The sequence below is a fragment of the Equus quagga genome, chromosome 6, assembly GCF_021613505.1.
Source record: "Equus quagga isolate Etosha38 chromosome 6, UCLA_HA_Equagga_1.0, whole genome shotgun sequence".
NCBI lineage: Eukaryota > Metazoa > Chordata > Mammalia > Perissodactyla > Equidae > Equus > Equus quagga.
The window spans coordinates 119,275,013-119,288,875 of NC_060272.1; the positions used below are offsets into that span (position 1 = coordinate 119,275,013).

Here is a 13,863-nt window from a genome sequence, read left to right on the forward strand (position 1 = left end):
AGTTGTTAGCCCAGGGGCCAATCCTTAAAAAAAAAAAAAAAAAAAAAGGTGTAGGGGCTGACCCTGCGGCCAAGTGGGTTAAGTTTGCGTACTCCACTTCAGCAGCCCAGGGTTTTGCCAGTTCAGATCCTGGGCATGGACAGGGCGCCGCTCATCAGGCCATGCTGAGGCAGCGTCCCATATAGCACAGCCAGAGGAACCTACAACTAGAATACACAACTATATACTGGGGGGCTTTAGGGGAAAAGAAGAAGAAGAAAAAAAAAGGAAGATTGGCAACAGATGTTACTTCAGGTGCCAATCTTTAAAAAAAAAATTTTAATAGGTGTAAAAGGAAATTTCCTCAATGCAATAAAGGCCATTTATGAAAAGCCACAGCTAGCATCATAATCAATGTGGGAAAACTGCAAGCTTTTCCTCTAGGATCTGGGACAAGGCAAGGACGGCAGTTCTATTCAATACAGTACTGGAAGTACTAGCAAGAGCAATCAGAACAGAAAAAAAGGAACAAATGGCATCCAAATCAGAAAGGAAGAAGTAAAATTATCACTGTTTGCAATTATATGATCCTCCCTGTAAAAAACTCTAAAGACTCCACAAAAAAAACTATTAGAATTAATAAACAAATTCAGTAAAGTTGCAGGAGACAAAATCAACATACAAAAAGCAGTTGTAGTTCCTTACACTAAGAACAATCTATCCAAAAAGGAATCCAAGAAAACAATTTTATTTATGATAACATCAAAAAGAATACTTAGGAACAAATTCAAACAAGGAGGTGAAAGATCTGTACACTGACAGTTGTAAATCAATGATAAAAGAGATTGAAGAAGACACAAATAAATGGAAAGATATCCTGTGCTCATCAATCGAAAGAATTAATATTTTTTAAAAGTCCATATTACCCGAAGGCATCTATCAATTCAGTGCAAGCCCTATCAAAATTCCAATGGCATTTTTCACAGAAATAGAAAAACTCTAAAATTCATATGGAACCACAAAAGGCCCCAAATAGCCAAAGCAATCCTGAGAAAGAACAACAGAGTTAGAGGCATGACACTTCCTGATTTCAAATTACGTTGCAAAACTATAGTAATCAAAACAGTATGGTACTGGCATAAAAACAGACATACAGATCAATGGAACAGAATAGAGAGCCCAGAAATAAACCCAAGCATATACAGTCAACTAAGTGACAAGGGCCAAGAATACACATTTAGGAAAAGATAGTCTCTTCAATAGTGTTGAGAAAAACTGGATATTCATATGCAAAAGAATGCAATTGGACCCCTATTGCACTATACACAAAAATCAACTCAACATGGATTAAAGACTTGAATATAAGACTTGAAACCATAAAACTCCTAGAGGAAAGCATAGGGGAAAAGTTACTCAACATGGGTCTTGGAAACAGTTCTTGGATGTGACACCAAAAGTACAAGCAACAACAACAACAAAAAAAGTGAGACTACATTAAACTAAAAAGCTTCTGCACAGCAAAGGAGACCATCAACAAAATGAAGAGGCAACCGAGGGGATGTGAGAAAATATTTGCAAATCATTTATCTGACAAAGGGTTAATATCCAAAATATATAAAGGGGAACAACTCAACAGAAAAAAAAATCAGATTAAAAAATGGGCAGAAGAAATGAATAGATATGTTTCAAAAAAGACATACAAATGGCCAACAGGTACATGAAAAGGTGCTCAACATCATTAATCATCAGGGAAATGCAAATCAAAACCACATGATGGATTGTACTTAGTCTTTGGGTGGTGAAAATGATGTAATCTACACGGGAATTGAAATATAATGATGCGCACCTGAAATTTATATAATGTTATAAACCAATGTTACCACAATTTTTTAAAAAACCACGAGATATCACCACACACCTGTTCAAAGGGCTATCATCAAAAAGGCAAGTGTTGGGGCTGGCCCTGTGGCCTAGCGGTTAAATTTGGCACGCTCCACTTCAGCTGCCTGCGTTCAGTTCCCAGGCACAGACCTACAACACGTGTCGGCAGCCATGCTGTCACGGTGACCCACATACAAAATAGAGGAAGACTGGCACAGATGTTACCTCAGGGCAAATCTTCCTCAGCAAAAAAAAATGGGGGGGGCCATGTTGGTGAAGATGTGGAAAAAATTTAATTCCACTCTTGGTGGAAATGTAAATTGGTGCAGCCACTATGAAAAACAGCATGAATGTCCCTCAAAAAATTAAAAATAGAACTACCATATGACCCAGCAATTCCATTCTGGGTATATATCCAAAGGAAAGGAAATAACTATTTTGAAAAAAGAGCTGCACCTCCATGTTCATTGCAGGATTATTTACAATAACCAAGGCATGGAAACAACCCAAGTGCCCATTAAATTCCTGTGACTTGTGACAACATAGATGACCTTGAAGGCATTATGCTAAGTGAAATGTCAGACAGAGAAAGACAAATACTGTATGATCTCTCTTTTATGTGGAATCTAAAAGAACCAAACTCACAGATACAGAGAATAGATTAGTGGTTGCCAGAGGCAAGAGTTGTGGGGTTGGGTGAAATGGGTGAAGGTGGTCAAAAAGTACAAACTTACAGTTTTAAGATACATAAGTTCTGGGGATGTAATTTACAGCATGGTGACTATAGTTCACCACACTCTATTGTATATTTGAAATTTACAGAGAGCAGATCTTAAAGTTCTCATCACAAGAAAAAATATTGTAACTGTGAGGTGATGGATGCTAACTAAATTTATTGTCGTAATCATTCGGCAGTGTATACATATATCAAATTGTTATGTTGTATACCTAAAACTAATACAATGCTATGTGTCAATTATATCTCAATAAAACTAGGGGGTCACCATAATCCAACATAAATAGTAGAATTTAAATAAATTGAATGCTAAAAATTGAAAATGTTCAACTTCTCCACATGACAGCAGGAATTCTGTTATTGATATACGTTAGCTAAAATCTATGTCACTATCTACTTGTAGGCTATGGTGTTAGAGAAAATTCTTGGTGGCTCATAATACTGAGGGTGTGCTAAGTTTTAAACAGAAAATCAAAATAAAATTTTTTTATTTAAAAAACGGTGGTTTATATATACAATGGAATATTTAGCCTTTAAAAAGGAGATCCTGCCATTTGCAACAACATGGATGAAGCCGGAGGACATTACGTTGAGTGAAAGAAGCCAGACACAGAAAAAATCTTGCACGATCTCACTTACGTGTAGAATGTTAAAAAGTTGAATACATAGTAGCAGAAAGTCAAATGGTGGTTACCAGTGCCCAGGAGGCAGGGGAAATGCGGAGGAGGGGGAAATTGTACAAAGTTACAGTTATGTAATATGAATTAATCTAGCGATGAAAGCTGCAGCGTGATGACTATAGTTAACACATATTAAATACGGAAAATTTACTAAAAGTAGATTTCAGGTGCTCTTACCACACAGAAAAAAGGTAATCGTGAGATATGTTTCTTAGCTGGACTGTAGTAATCATTTCATTATGTATTATCAAATCATGTTGTACACCTTAAATATATACAATTTATATTTTTAAAAATAAGTAAATTGCACTTCATCATTTAAAAATGCATAACTTGGTAAGTTACTTATCCCCTCTAAGCTTGGACTCACTTGATAATAGGGTTATTTATTCATAGGGTTATTGTAAGGATTGAATGCACGGGTTCCATATTATAGTTTCCTCGCGCTTTGGAATTCTAACTATAAATTCTGAAATCTGAGATTACCAGAAAAGCAGATGTGAAAAAGGAACTTGCTTGCAAGTGGGAAAAGCACTAAGCGGGAGCCGGGCTGTCTCCCAATAGGGATTGACTACCACCTAGCTGGGCAGCACTGGGCCATCACTTCACTTCTGCAAGTCTCACTTCCCTCCGCTGCAGTTTTCATCAGCCCTGCCCTCGTACTCAGCCCCAGGGGACCTGCGGAGGCCTAAACGCGCTGAGAAGTTAGGCCTTCCCTCGCTTCGCCCGCCTGCTGCCCGGCCTAGAACCACCCACCCGGGCACGCCGCGCTCTTAAAGCGAGTTGTGGCGTGTTGGGGGTTTTTGGCCGCCAGGTGGCAGCATTCTCCCAACCGACCACAGAAGTCCACCTGGCACCCATAGGCCCAGTTTAAAGACGAGAACAGAACACCAGAGTCCCGGGCTCCCCTTCTATTTCAGGTTTCCGGTCGACCCTGGTGGGTTTCATTAAAAGCGCTGTTTATCAAAGCTCGGAGCGCCGGGACGGCCGAGCGCGGGGGTTCTCGCGAGATCGCCGCCGGAAGTGGGTGGCAGGGGGGACGCCGAGACTCTCGGCTCCGGAAGGCGAGCGTCTCTCCGAAGCGGTTGCAGCCGTCCGCCCCAGGGCGCTCTCCTCGGAGCACCGGCTCACCCCGCCGCGGCCTCGCCAGCCCCGAGCTCACGCTTTCGGCTTCCCCGCTCGTCCAGCCGCGCAGCCCGGCCTGCGGAGCCCCGCCAGCCCCGGCTCCTCCCTCGCTCCCTCCGCCTGCAGTTAGGCCGCGCCCAGAGGCCCAGTCGGCGGCGGCCCCGGCGGGTGATGCCAAATACAGCCATGAAGAAAAAGGTGCTGCTGATGGGGAAGAGCGGGTCGGGGAAGACCAGCATGCGGTCGATTATCTTTGCGAATTACATCGCTCGCGACACCCGGCGCCTGGGCGCCACCATTGATGTGGAGCACTCCCACGTCCGATTCCTCGGCAACCTGGTGCTGAACCTGTGGGACTGTGGCGGCCAGGACACCTTCATGGAAAACTACTTCACCAGCCAGCGAGACAACATCTTCCGTAACGTCGAGGTCCTGATTTACGTGTTCGATGTGGAGAGCCGCGAACTGGAAAAGGACATGCATTATTACCAGTCGTGTCTGGAGGCCATCCTCCAGAACTCCCCCGATGCCAAAATCTTCTGCCTGGTGCACAAAATGGATCTGGTTCAGGAGGACCAGCGTGACCTGATTTTTAAAGAGCGAGAGGAAGACCTGCGGCGTCTGTCTCGCCCCCTGGAGTGCGCCTGTTTTCGAACATCCATCTGGGATGAAACGCTCTACAAAGCCTGGTCCAGTATTGTCTACCAGCTGATTCCCAACGTGCAGCAGCTGGAGATGAATCTGAGGAATTTTGCCCAAATCATCGAGGCCGACGAAGTTCTGCTGTTCGAGAGAGCCACCTTCTTGGTCATCTCCCACTACCAGTGCAAGGAGCAGCGTGACGTCCACCGGTTTGAGAAGATCAGCAACATCATTAAGCAGTTCAAGCTGAGCTGCAGTAAGTTGGCCGCGTCTTTCCAGAGCATGGAGGTCCGCAATTCCAACTTCGCCGCCTTCATCGACATCTTCACGTCCAACACGTACGTGATGGTTGTCATGTCGGATCCGTCCATCCCTTCCGCGGCGACTCTGATCAACATTCGCAATGCCAGGAAACACTTTGAGAAGCTGGAGAGAGTGGATGGCGCCAAGCACAGCCTCCTCATGCGTTGAATATTGCCAAATGCTCTTTCTGAAAATGCTGAGTTGCCTGTTTTTTTCCTGCATCTTTTTTTTTTTTTAATATTCATAATGTCGTGTGCTTAAAAGTGAGCTTTGAAATGTGTGCTGCTTACTTCTCTCTTTCTCCCCTCCTCCCCTGTCTTTAAACCTTGGATGCTATTTACTCAGCTATCCAGTAGAGCTTCAAGATGGGCTTTCTGAAAAGTTGTTATGGTGTAACACTAAAGTAGGTGGTGTGTGTGTGCGTGTGTGTGTGTTCTGATTACCTGGTTATAATAGATATACACGTCAAAGCCTTTACGATATCTTCCTGTATTCCTGACGAGATTGCAAAGATGGAATGTTCCTATTTTATCAGCAAGGTATTAAAATGCATTTATAAATTCTTCTTGGCTTCAATCATGAATAAACATTTGCTGTTAGCAATTTAAAACATGGTCTTATTTGAAATAATTTGAAGGTGGTTGATCTGTAAATCTCAAGATTCTGGTTGCCCACAAGCATCCCTTAACTGCTAAGTTTGATGGTGATCTTCGCCCCCATGGCCTTAGCGATGCTTCCGGCAGCTGTAGCAGAGTGGCTAAGACTACGGGCTCTGGAGCCAGACCACCTGGGTTGAGTTAGTATTCTGGTCCCTTCACTTTCTAGCTCTGTGAACTGCACAAGGTACTTAATTTCACTGTGCTTGTTTCCTCATTTGTAAGATGTGGCTAAGAATAGCACTACTTCATAGGATTGTTACAGGATTCAATTAAAACAATTGGAAAGCATTTAGAAAGGTGCCTGGCACATCCTCAGTACCGTGTCAGCTATCAATACCAACTACGGAGCCGTTCGTGTGGCGTGTCGTCCCCCGTCCCCGCCTCCTCCAAATTACTGGATGCGAAGCCTAGCTAAATAGCCGAGCCCTTCCTAAATGCTAGGTATCCCTAAGTAGTTGATGTGCATTTTCTCATGTAATCCTCACAACCTGTGAGGTAGATAACTTTTGTCTATTTTAATAGAACACCGGTATGACCTTATTAAGGTCACACAGCTGCACCTAGGCAATGATTATAGAGCCTCTCCCTCCCTAACCATTACACTCACTACTTCCTCCCGACAGAACAGTTCATCGTAAAAACCCTAGCTTTTTAGGTGTACATTATTGCTTCATATAATTCCCCTAGTTTTACAAGTTTGAAGAAAATGAAGCTCAGGAAGTTAAACTTTTCTCAAAGAATAGTATTTCACTCACTTTGGGCAAGATCACTTTCCCAGTGTATTGATCTGGAAATTGCTAACATTGAATCAGATTCTTAGATTACCTACATTTGGGGAAGGACTCTAAGGTTCCCAATTAGGATTGGCAACGTGGTATAGTGAAACCAAAACAGACCTAAAATGTCCTGTTGCAGCTGTCTTATAGATTGTTTTAAAGGAAATCTAGGTATTTTAGAGCCAAGAGAGATCTGATCAATGCCTCTCATCTCCCGTTTTACAAATATCTCTGTGTGCAGACATTAAATATACGTGACAGGGCCTTAGAATTTCCAAGGCTTTCTAAAGTTATATAGCATTTATTAAACCCTTTGGCAGCAGCTGTGGGTGGCAGGGCCCTTACCCATGAAGAGCAAGAAGCTATTCAGGTCTAAGTTACTAAACTCATCATATTAGGGCCTTTGGCAATGTTAGCATAGACTCCAGGTGAAAAAACAGAAGGTACAGATATACTTTTTAAAATGCCACATTTTGGGGCCGGCCCCATGGCCGAGTGATTAAGTTCGTGCACTCCACTGTGGAGGCCCAGGGTTTTGCCGGTTCGAATCCTGGGTGCGGACATGGCACCGCTCATCAAGCCATTGCTGAGGTGGCATCCCACATGCCACAGCTAGCAGGACCCACAAGTAAAAATATACAACTATGTACCAGGGAGCTTTGGGGAGAAAAAGGAAAAATAAAATCTTTAAAATGCCACCTTTAGTAAATCTAGTAATTAAAACGGCAGTAACAAAATACTCTTATCTGAATCACTGAACCTCTCAAATTTCTGTTGATCAAGTTACTGATATATCTTTATATGTGATGATTTTATGGTTCTTTTTGATATTACATACGAAACTCCAGAGCCAGGTGATATACTATTGAATGTTTATTCAAAATATGAACATATTTACAAATATATAAAGGACTCAAAAATACTTTACATTTAGAATGTGGACTTGAGATTCACAGTGCAAAATGAGAAAGAGCAACTATGTACCTGCAACTTAAGGTGAAAGAGAATTTTACTTCAAGTATTTTCTTTGCATTGAGAAAAATGTCCTACATATTTTCTTAATTTAAGTATCTCAGGAAAAAAATAGGTTTCCTTTTATACAGGTCTCAGGAATTCCTGCTTTTCCTTTAGATAAAATTGACTTCGTAGATCCTGGTTAAGAAACACATGGTAAAGAACAGTTTCAAAACACTTGTATTTTCATTTTCAGTTAAATTCCCTCTAAATGTTTTTCTTTAACCTCAAGTATTCTTTATTCCACTTGGTAACATTTTTCATGTTAAACATTTAAAATAATTAGGACATTCTGGCATTATCTGAAGTTTCAAGTTGTTAAAGAAGTCAGTTTACACACCTTTATCTTATGAAGTGAATAAAACACGGTATATTCTGTGTAATTTGCTATGCATGTAATAGGAAAAGTACGTTTACCACAATAATGTAGTCCTCTTTACCATTACTTTAATTCCACCACATAGGAGGCAAAAAAAAACAATTCCAATAGTTCAGTTTGCTGAAGATGATCCATGGCTCTTGGAGGATATGTAAGTGTAGACACACACACCCCACACGTAGGTATATTATGTCTGTATGTATATAATCAGTATAACTGGAGAGATCACATGCAACCATCGAAAAAATGTGATAAAAGCAATAAGTGAAAAATACAAAATGAACAAAAAAGAAGATAAACCACAGATTTCAGAAAAGGGATAGGGCCATAAATATGGAGGGGACAGATGAAGACTTCAAGGTGGAAGTGAGATTTTTTTCTGAGCCCTCAAGGACAGCTATAGTCATGATAAGCTGGGAGGCGAAGGTAAGGTATTCCAGCTTCAGAATTGTGAAGCATTTCAGTAAAAAATGGGAGAAAATAGTGGGAGAAAAGAGGAATCTATGTATGGGACCTAAAATGCCTTCAAAGTTGAATTCTATTCTGGAACTAGCAATGAACCATTGCTGGAATTTTAAACAAAGTGACCCGATCAATGCAGTCCCTTAAGGTCAAAAGGCAGCTATGCAGGGATATTGGATAGGGAAGAGGCTGAAAGTAGTAAGTCATAATCAGAATGGTTTAGGAGAAAGTGATAGCTTTGAGATATTTTTGTTGATACTGACATTCAAAACACAGGGAAGGCAGCCAAAAACTCTCAACCTATCACAGCTATGACTCACTTAACAATGTGGTTTTTGTAAATCCATAATGTCCAGAGACATTTTGATTCTCGGTAATTAAGGGCCTCTCACACTTACTGGTCAACTTAAGCCTCCTTATCAGATAGTTAAGGATCTCTAAAGTGCAGTCGTATATATGTAACGGTGTACCTGCTTCTTTAAGGTACCCCAAGGCTAAAGGAGAATCTCTATCTCCTAGCAGTGGTTCTCAAGCTTTTTATTGAGCCTAAGAATTACAAGGGGAACATCTTTAAAATGCAAATTCCTAATACCCATCTTAGATTTACAGAATCTACATTTTTTAAGATGTATACCAGATGACTCGAGCCCATCTCAGACAAGTCATTTAAGCTCTCTAGCTTTGGTATCATCTGTAAAACAGGTATAGTAACCACTATCTTACAGTTATAAGAATTAAATGAAACAATACGTATTAAGTGTCTAGGAATGGCCCTGGCTCTTTGAAGATGCTAATATGAGAGCCCTACCACCTCCCTAACATGTTAGTTTTGGATTTAGATACTGGGTTTTCTTAAGGCAGACTGAACACTAGTTTCCCAGCAGACCTACAGGGTCCCCACATTGTGTGAACTAGTAAAACAATACAGCACCTTAGAAGAAGCTTTTCTCTTTCTCTTTCTTGTCTACTGCAAATAAGGTAGTTATATGTGCTTTTCTTCTGTCTTTTCTCAAAACGACTGGCCTCAAACTGGGATCAAACAAACAACTTAGAGAAAGTAAGACCAAAATGAGTGAAGAAATATGAACTATTAAGCCTATGCACTTTCAGAACTCCCCCTTCAAGCTTTCTCCTCTCCTTGCCAGTTTCTAGGCAAATGGACATGGTTTTGACGGTTAAGAGTTGGGGCTATTGAGAGGGGTGCTGTAGGTGCTATCCCCATTCCAGTGCGTGCTCATTCCTCCTGGCTCACAGAGGGCAATGGCATGAATTCACCTGGATGCTAGTGACAAGGCCTTCTCTTGGCCAGGGGGCAGGACTGACAGAGGCAGGAGACTGTAGAGGCCTCACCTCCGACCCCCCTCAGAGTCCAGAGGTCAATTGGAAGCACACTCCTGCAGCCATAGCCTATGTCCTGGCCTTTTAGTTCCTTCTAGGAGGTCTTGTGGTATATTGAAGGAAGGAAAATACCAGTGACTTATCTGTGTCACACTGAACAAGTATTTAACCCCAAATTCAGTTTTCTCAAGTTATTTTGAGGCTCTTCTGTAGGCAGTGGGGAACTGATGGGTTTTGAGGAGGAAAGTAATACCATCAAAATTAGTTCTTTTCCCCAAAAACAGTGCTCCCTCCCCCCAAAAAACAACAAACACAGATGAACAAATTTTTTAATTTACATTCTTTCTCTTAAAATATAAAACTAGGGTTAAATTAAATTCTCAAAGTCTAAATTAGACTAAATATAAATCTGCTATACCATCCACTGAATGGATTTATAGTTTGACAGTGTTTCTTAAAATTGTCTAGTCATTCTCCTCCACCTTTTTCCTTTATTCTAAATTCATTCTGCCCCAGTCTTCACTTACCACATGCACTTTATTCCATCAAACATCATCTTTCAGTACCAACCTACTTGAATAATCACTAAAGCTGTTTACAGCTTTCCTAAACTTAAACTTTGTCACTTTGACTACACATCCCAAGGCACTATTTTTCTTTTCTTCATTAGTACCAGAATGTTCCATAAAGAAACAATAAAAGTTATATATTTCCCTAAAATGAAAAATCAGTATATTCAATGACTATTATGTTAACCACTTAATAAATGTACATCAAAAACTACTCATCCTTAATTAACTGAAATTATAACAATTAGTTAAACTACTACTTTGCCATTTACCTAACGCTTACAAGATTAGTCAAGAAATCAAAATGGCTTCACATAACCCAATGTCTGCTTTCTAAATGTTTCACATTTCAACCCCAGAGAAAATCCAAACATACACTCCTTACCTAAAAACATTAGACACGGTTAAAAGACATTATTTAGGATTTTTTAGACCTTGAAAATGCGTTACACTTCCGATGTGTATTTAAATTATAAATCTGTTTTTATCCTGTGACACTGCTTCAACTTAAGTGCATCATAGTTAAATTAACTGGACTACTGTTTCATCTTTTCAAGCCAGACGGAGACTCTTTTGCATCAAGACTCTTGGTCGAGATTTCTTCTTCTGAAAAAATCATTAAAAAAGAGGAAAGGATAAGCAAACATTACTAAGAGTAAAATTAAAAAGGACTCCAAGTAGTAGCAAATTTCAGTCTTTTTAAGTAAAAAGTTCACATGCAAATACTGAACTATGATAAAATTACCATTATTCTGAGGTACCTTTTCTCCAGGGAATATCAATACATCCCTCTGAATACTTTTCAATACACCAGTGTTGAACTATCACGAGCAAATCAGAGATATATAATGAATCTGTATCACCAGATCTCTATCTGTTCTAACATGCTTTAAGAGGAGTTTTTCTTTATGATGAAAATTTTCAAACATACATAAAAGTGAAGAGAAGTATGATTAACCCAATGTATCCATCATCCAGCTTCAATAATTAATACTAACTGTTATGGGTTGAACTGTGTCCTCGCTAAAAGATATGTTGGAGTTCTAACCTCACCACCTCAGAATGTGGTCTTATTTGGAAACAGGGTCACTGCAGATATAATCAGTTAAGATGAGGTCACTCTGGAGTGGAGTGGGCCCCTAATCTATATGACTAGGGTCCTTATAAGGAGGTAAACAGACACAGAGGGGAGAATGTCATATATTGAATGTGGAAGCAGAAATTAGAGTTAGGCTGCCATAAGCCAAGAACACCCGGGGCTACCAGAAGCTAGAAGAGGCAAGAAGGATCTTCCTCTGGTGGCTTCAGAGGGAACATGGCCCTGCCAACACTTTGATTCTGGATTCTAGCCTCCAGAGACAATACATTTCTGTTGTTTTAAGCTGCCTAGTTCATGGTACTTTGTTACAACGGCCCTAGGAAACTCATACACCAACCTACCTTGTTTTGTCACCCCACCAACCAAATTGACTTCAAAGCAAAACACAGATATTATATTATTACAGGAATGATATTTAACATAGTGTTTCTCAACTTTTTTTAGAACCATCTTCCTCTAGCCAAGAAGACTGCGACAAGATTTACTTTCAGTAGCTTGTACTACAAAAGCCACAGGTTTCAGGTTTTTGATTTTGTTTTCCACCCCTGTCCCAAACCAATTATAAACTATATACGCATCACTAGAGAGTCTCTAATTACCCATAAAAGTGATGGGTTCACTCCTCTCATTCTAGCTGAAGGAATAAGGAACATATTTTGTCACATTAATGATAAAGATCATGTAGCATTCATCGCATACTATTTTTACAGGAAGTTGAGCGAAAACTTCAACAGGGCAACATGCATAGGTCTAGTTAAATCTTACCTTTTAAATTAGGTAGAAGTTCTCCAAGACTACATGGTATTGTGGTCCTCAATCTTTGTTCCACTGGAGAAAACTTAATTAGTGGTGAAAGAGACCGTTTTCTTTCACCAAGGGACATGCGTGAACATGGTTTTGTATAGTCAATGTACAAATCACGAGTGCCCAAAAAGTCAAGCATATCATCTGCCTGCGTGTTCTGGGGAGTAGGGCCCAATTCTGGTTTGTGTCTTTCAAGTGGTTCAGGACTAGAGAGATACATTTCTCCTCTATTCTTGGACAGAGATTTTTTCAGGGCCTCATATCTACTGCAAATAGCTTGTAAACGGAAGTCTGATTCTGGAGTAGCCAGTCTTTCTTCCACAACACCTGGAAAAACGCCGCCTTGCAGAGGACTATTTGGTTCCAGTTTAAAATTGGCCTCTGTACTACTAGAACTATTAAGACTTAAGTGACCAACTTCTTCTGGAAGAGTTTCATGTAATATGCCAAAATCAATATCCTTAAAACTCCTGGGACTAATTCCGCTTGCTATCTGAAAAGAGTCCCATAACATACTTTTATGCAGGGAAGGTCGTTTGTAAGCAGCTTGTGGGTGCTGCAGCATTTCAACACCCTCCTCTTCACTGCTACCTATCCCCTCCCTGCTGCCTACAGCAGGGCAGAATGTCTCTATTTGGCTAGTTTCTAAAAGCTTGTTCTGTAAAGCTGTACACTCCAAATCTTGCTTGCAAATTATTTTCTTATTTAACAAATCTGACTGATTTTGTGTTGTCGGTTCACCTACGTGACTGGTCACCTTGTGTTTCTGAGGCACACACTTGAGGGAATCTGAAACAACCTTCTCTTCCGGCAAATGAGAATGGCTGGAATTGGATACAGTGGTTGCTGAGAGAAAACTGGCCATGCTAAGTTCTCTTTGATCACGCAACACAGGTGAGGACTCTGGCAATGCTTCTCTATGTTCAGGATCCATCTGAATTGGTTCTGTACTTCCGTTCTCTTCCATTTTAACAGCTTTTCTCCAAGAGCTTCTAATTTCATTTACTAATTAAATGAAGGGGGGAAAAACACAATTTACTAATATTCCCAAACAGAGCATGCAATTAAACATTTCATTTCTAGTGCTCAAGATAAAGCTACTGACTCAGTGAACGTTCCACAGATATGCCAGTTGGCTAGGGAGGCTCCACAACATACCAAAGCCCAAGAAGATCAAAAACCTCCCCTCCAACGGATCACACACAAGTAACAAAAGCTGCTCCTGAAATGTGCAGATACTCTCACACACCACACACAAACTACATGTATTAAAAAGATGGTGGTGCTGGGAAAACTGGACAGCCACAGGCAAAAGATTGAAAATTGACCATTCTTTTTCACCACACACCAAAATAAACTCAAAATGGATCAAAGACCTAAAGATTAGGCCTGAAACAATAAGACTTCTAGAAGAGAA

At 40.5% G+C, this 13,863-nt stretch overlaps 2 protein-coding genes across 6 annotated transcripts in view; one reads left to right on the forward strand and one right to left on the reverse strand.

Annotated features, from left to right (window-relative positions):
* The first annotated feature begins 4,293 nt into the window (after nucleotides 1-4,293).
* Nucleotides 4,294-5,956, forward strand: RRAGA (Ras related GTP binding A). Its single transcript, XM_046664424.1, has one exon. It carries the CDS (start codon nucleotides 4,573-4,575, stop codon nucleotides 5,512-5,514), a length of 942 nt encoding a protein of 313 aa, XP_046520380.1. The 5' UTR covers nucleotides 4,294-4,572; the 3' UTR covers nucleotides 5,515-5,956.
* A 1,683-nt stretch (nucleotides 5,957-7,639) lies between these two features.
* HAUS6 (HAUS augmin like complex subunit 6) overlaps nucleotides 7,640-13,863 on the reverse strand; it is a 40,022-nt gene continuing 33,798 nt past the window's right edge. For 4 of the 5 annotated variants that reach the window (XM_046664625.1, XM_046664627.1, XM_046664628.1 and 1 more), the window contains exons 16-17: nucleotides 12,408-13,451; nucleotides 7,640-11,149 (exon numbers count right to left, since the gene is read on the reverse strand). In XM_046664625.1, the coding sequence (XP_046520581.1) occupies nucleotides 11,088-11,149; nucleotides 12,408-13,451 (1,106 nt within the window). In that variant the 3' untranslated portion in view covers nucleotides 7,640-11,087. The remainder of the gene's footprint in view (nucleotides 11,150-12,407; nucleotides 13,452-13,863) is intronic. The other variant, XR_006889091.1, reaches the window with a different exon arrangement.

Excerpts from the sequence above, each read along its gene's own strand:
- RRAGA (XM_046664424.1), top strand. The coding sequence starts at position 4,573 with ATGCCAAATACAGCCATGAAGAAAAAGGTGCTGCTGATGGGGAAGAGC.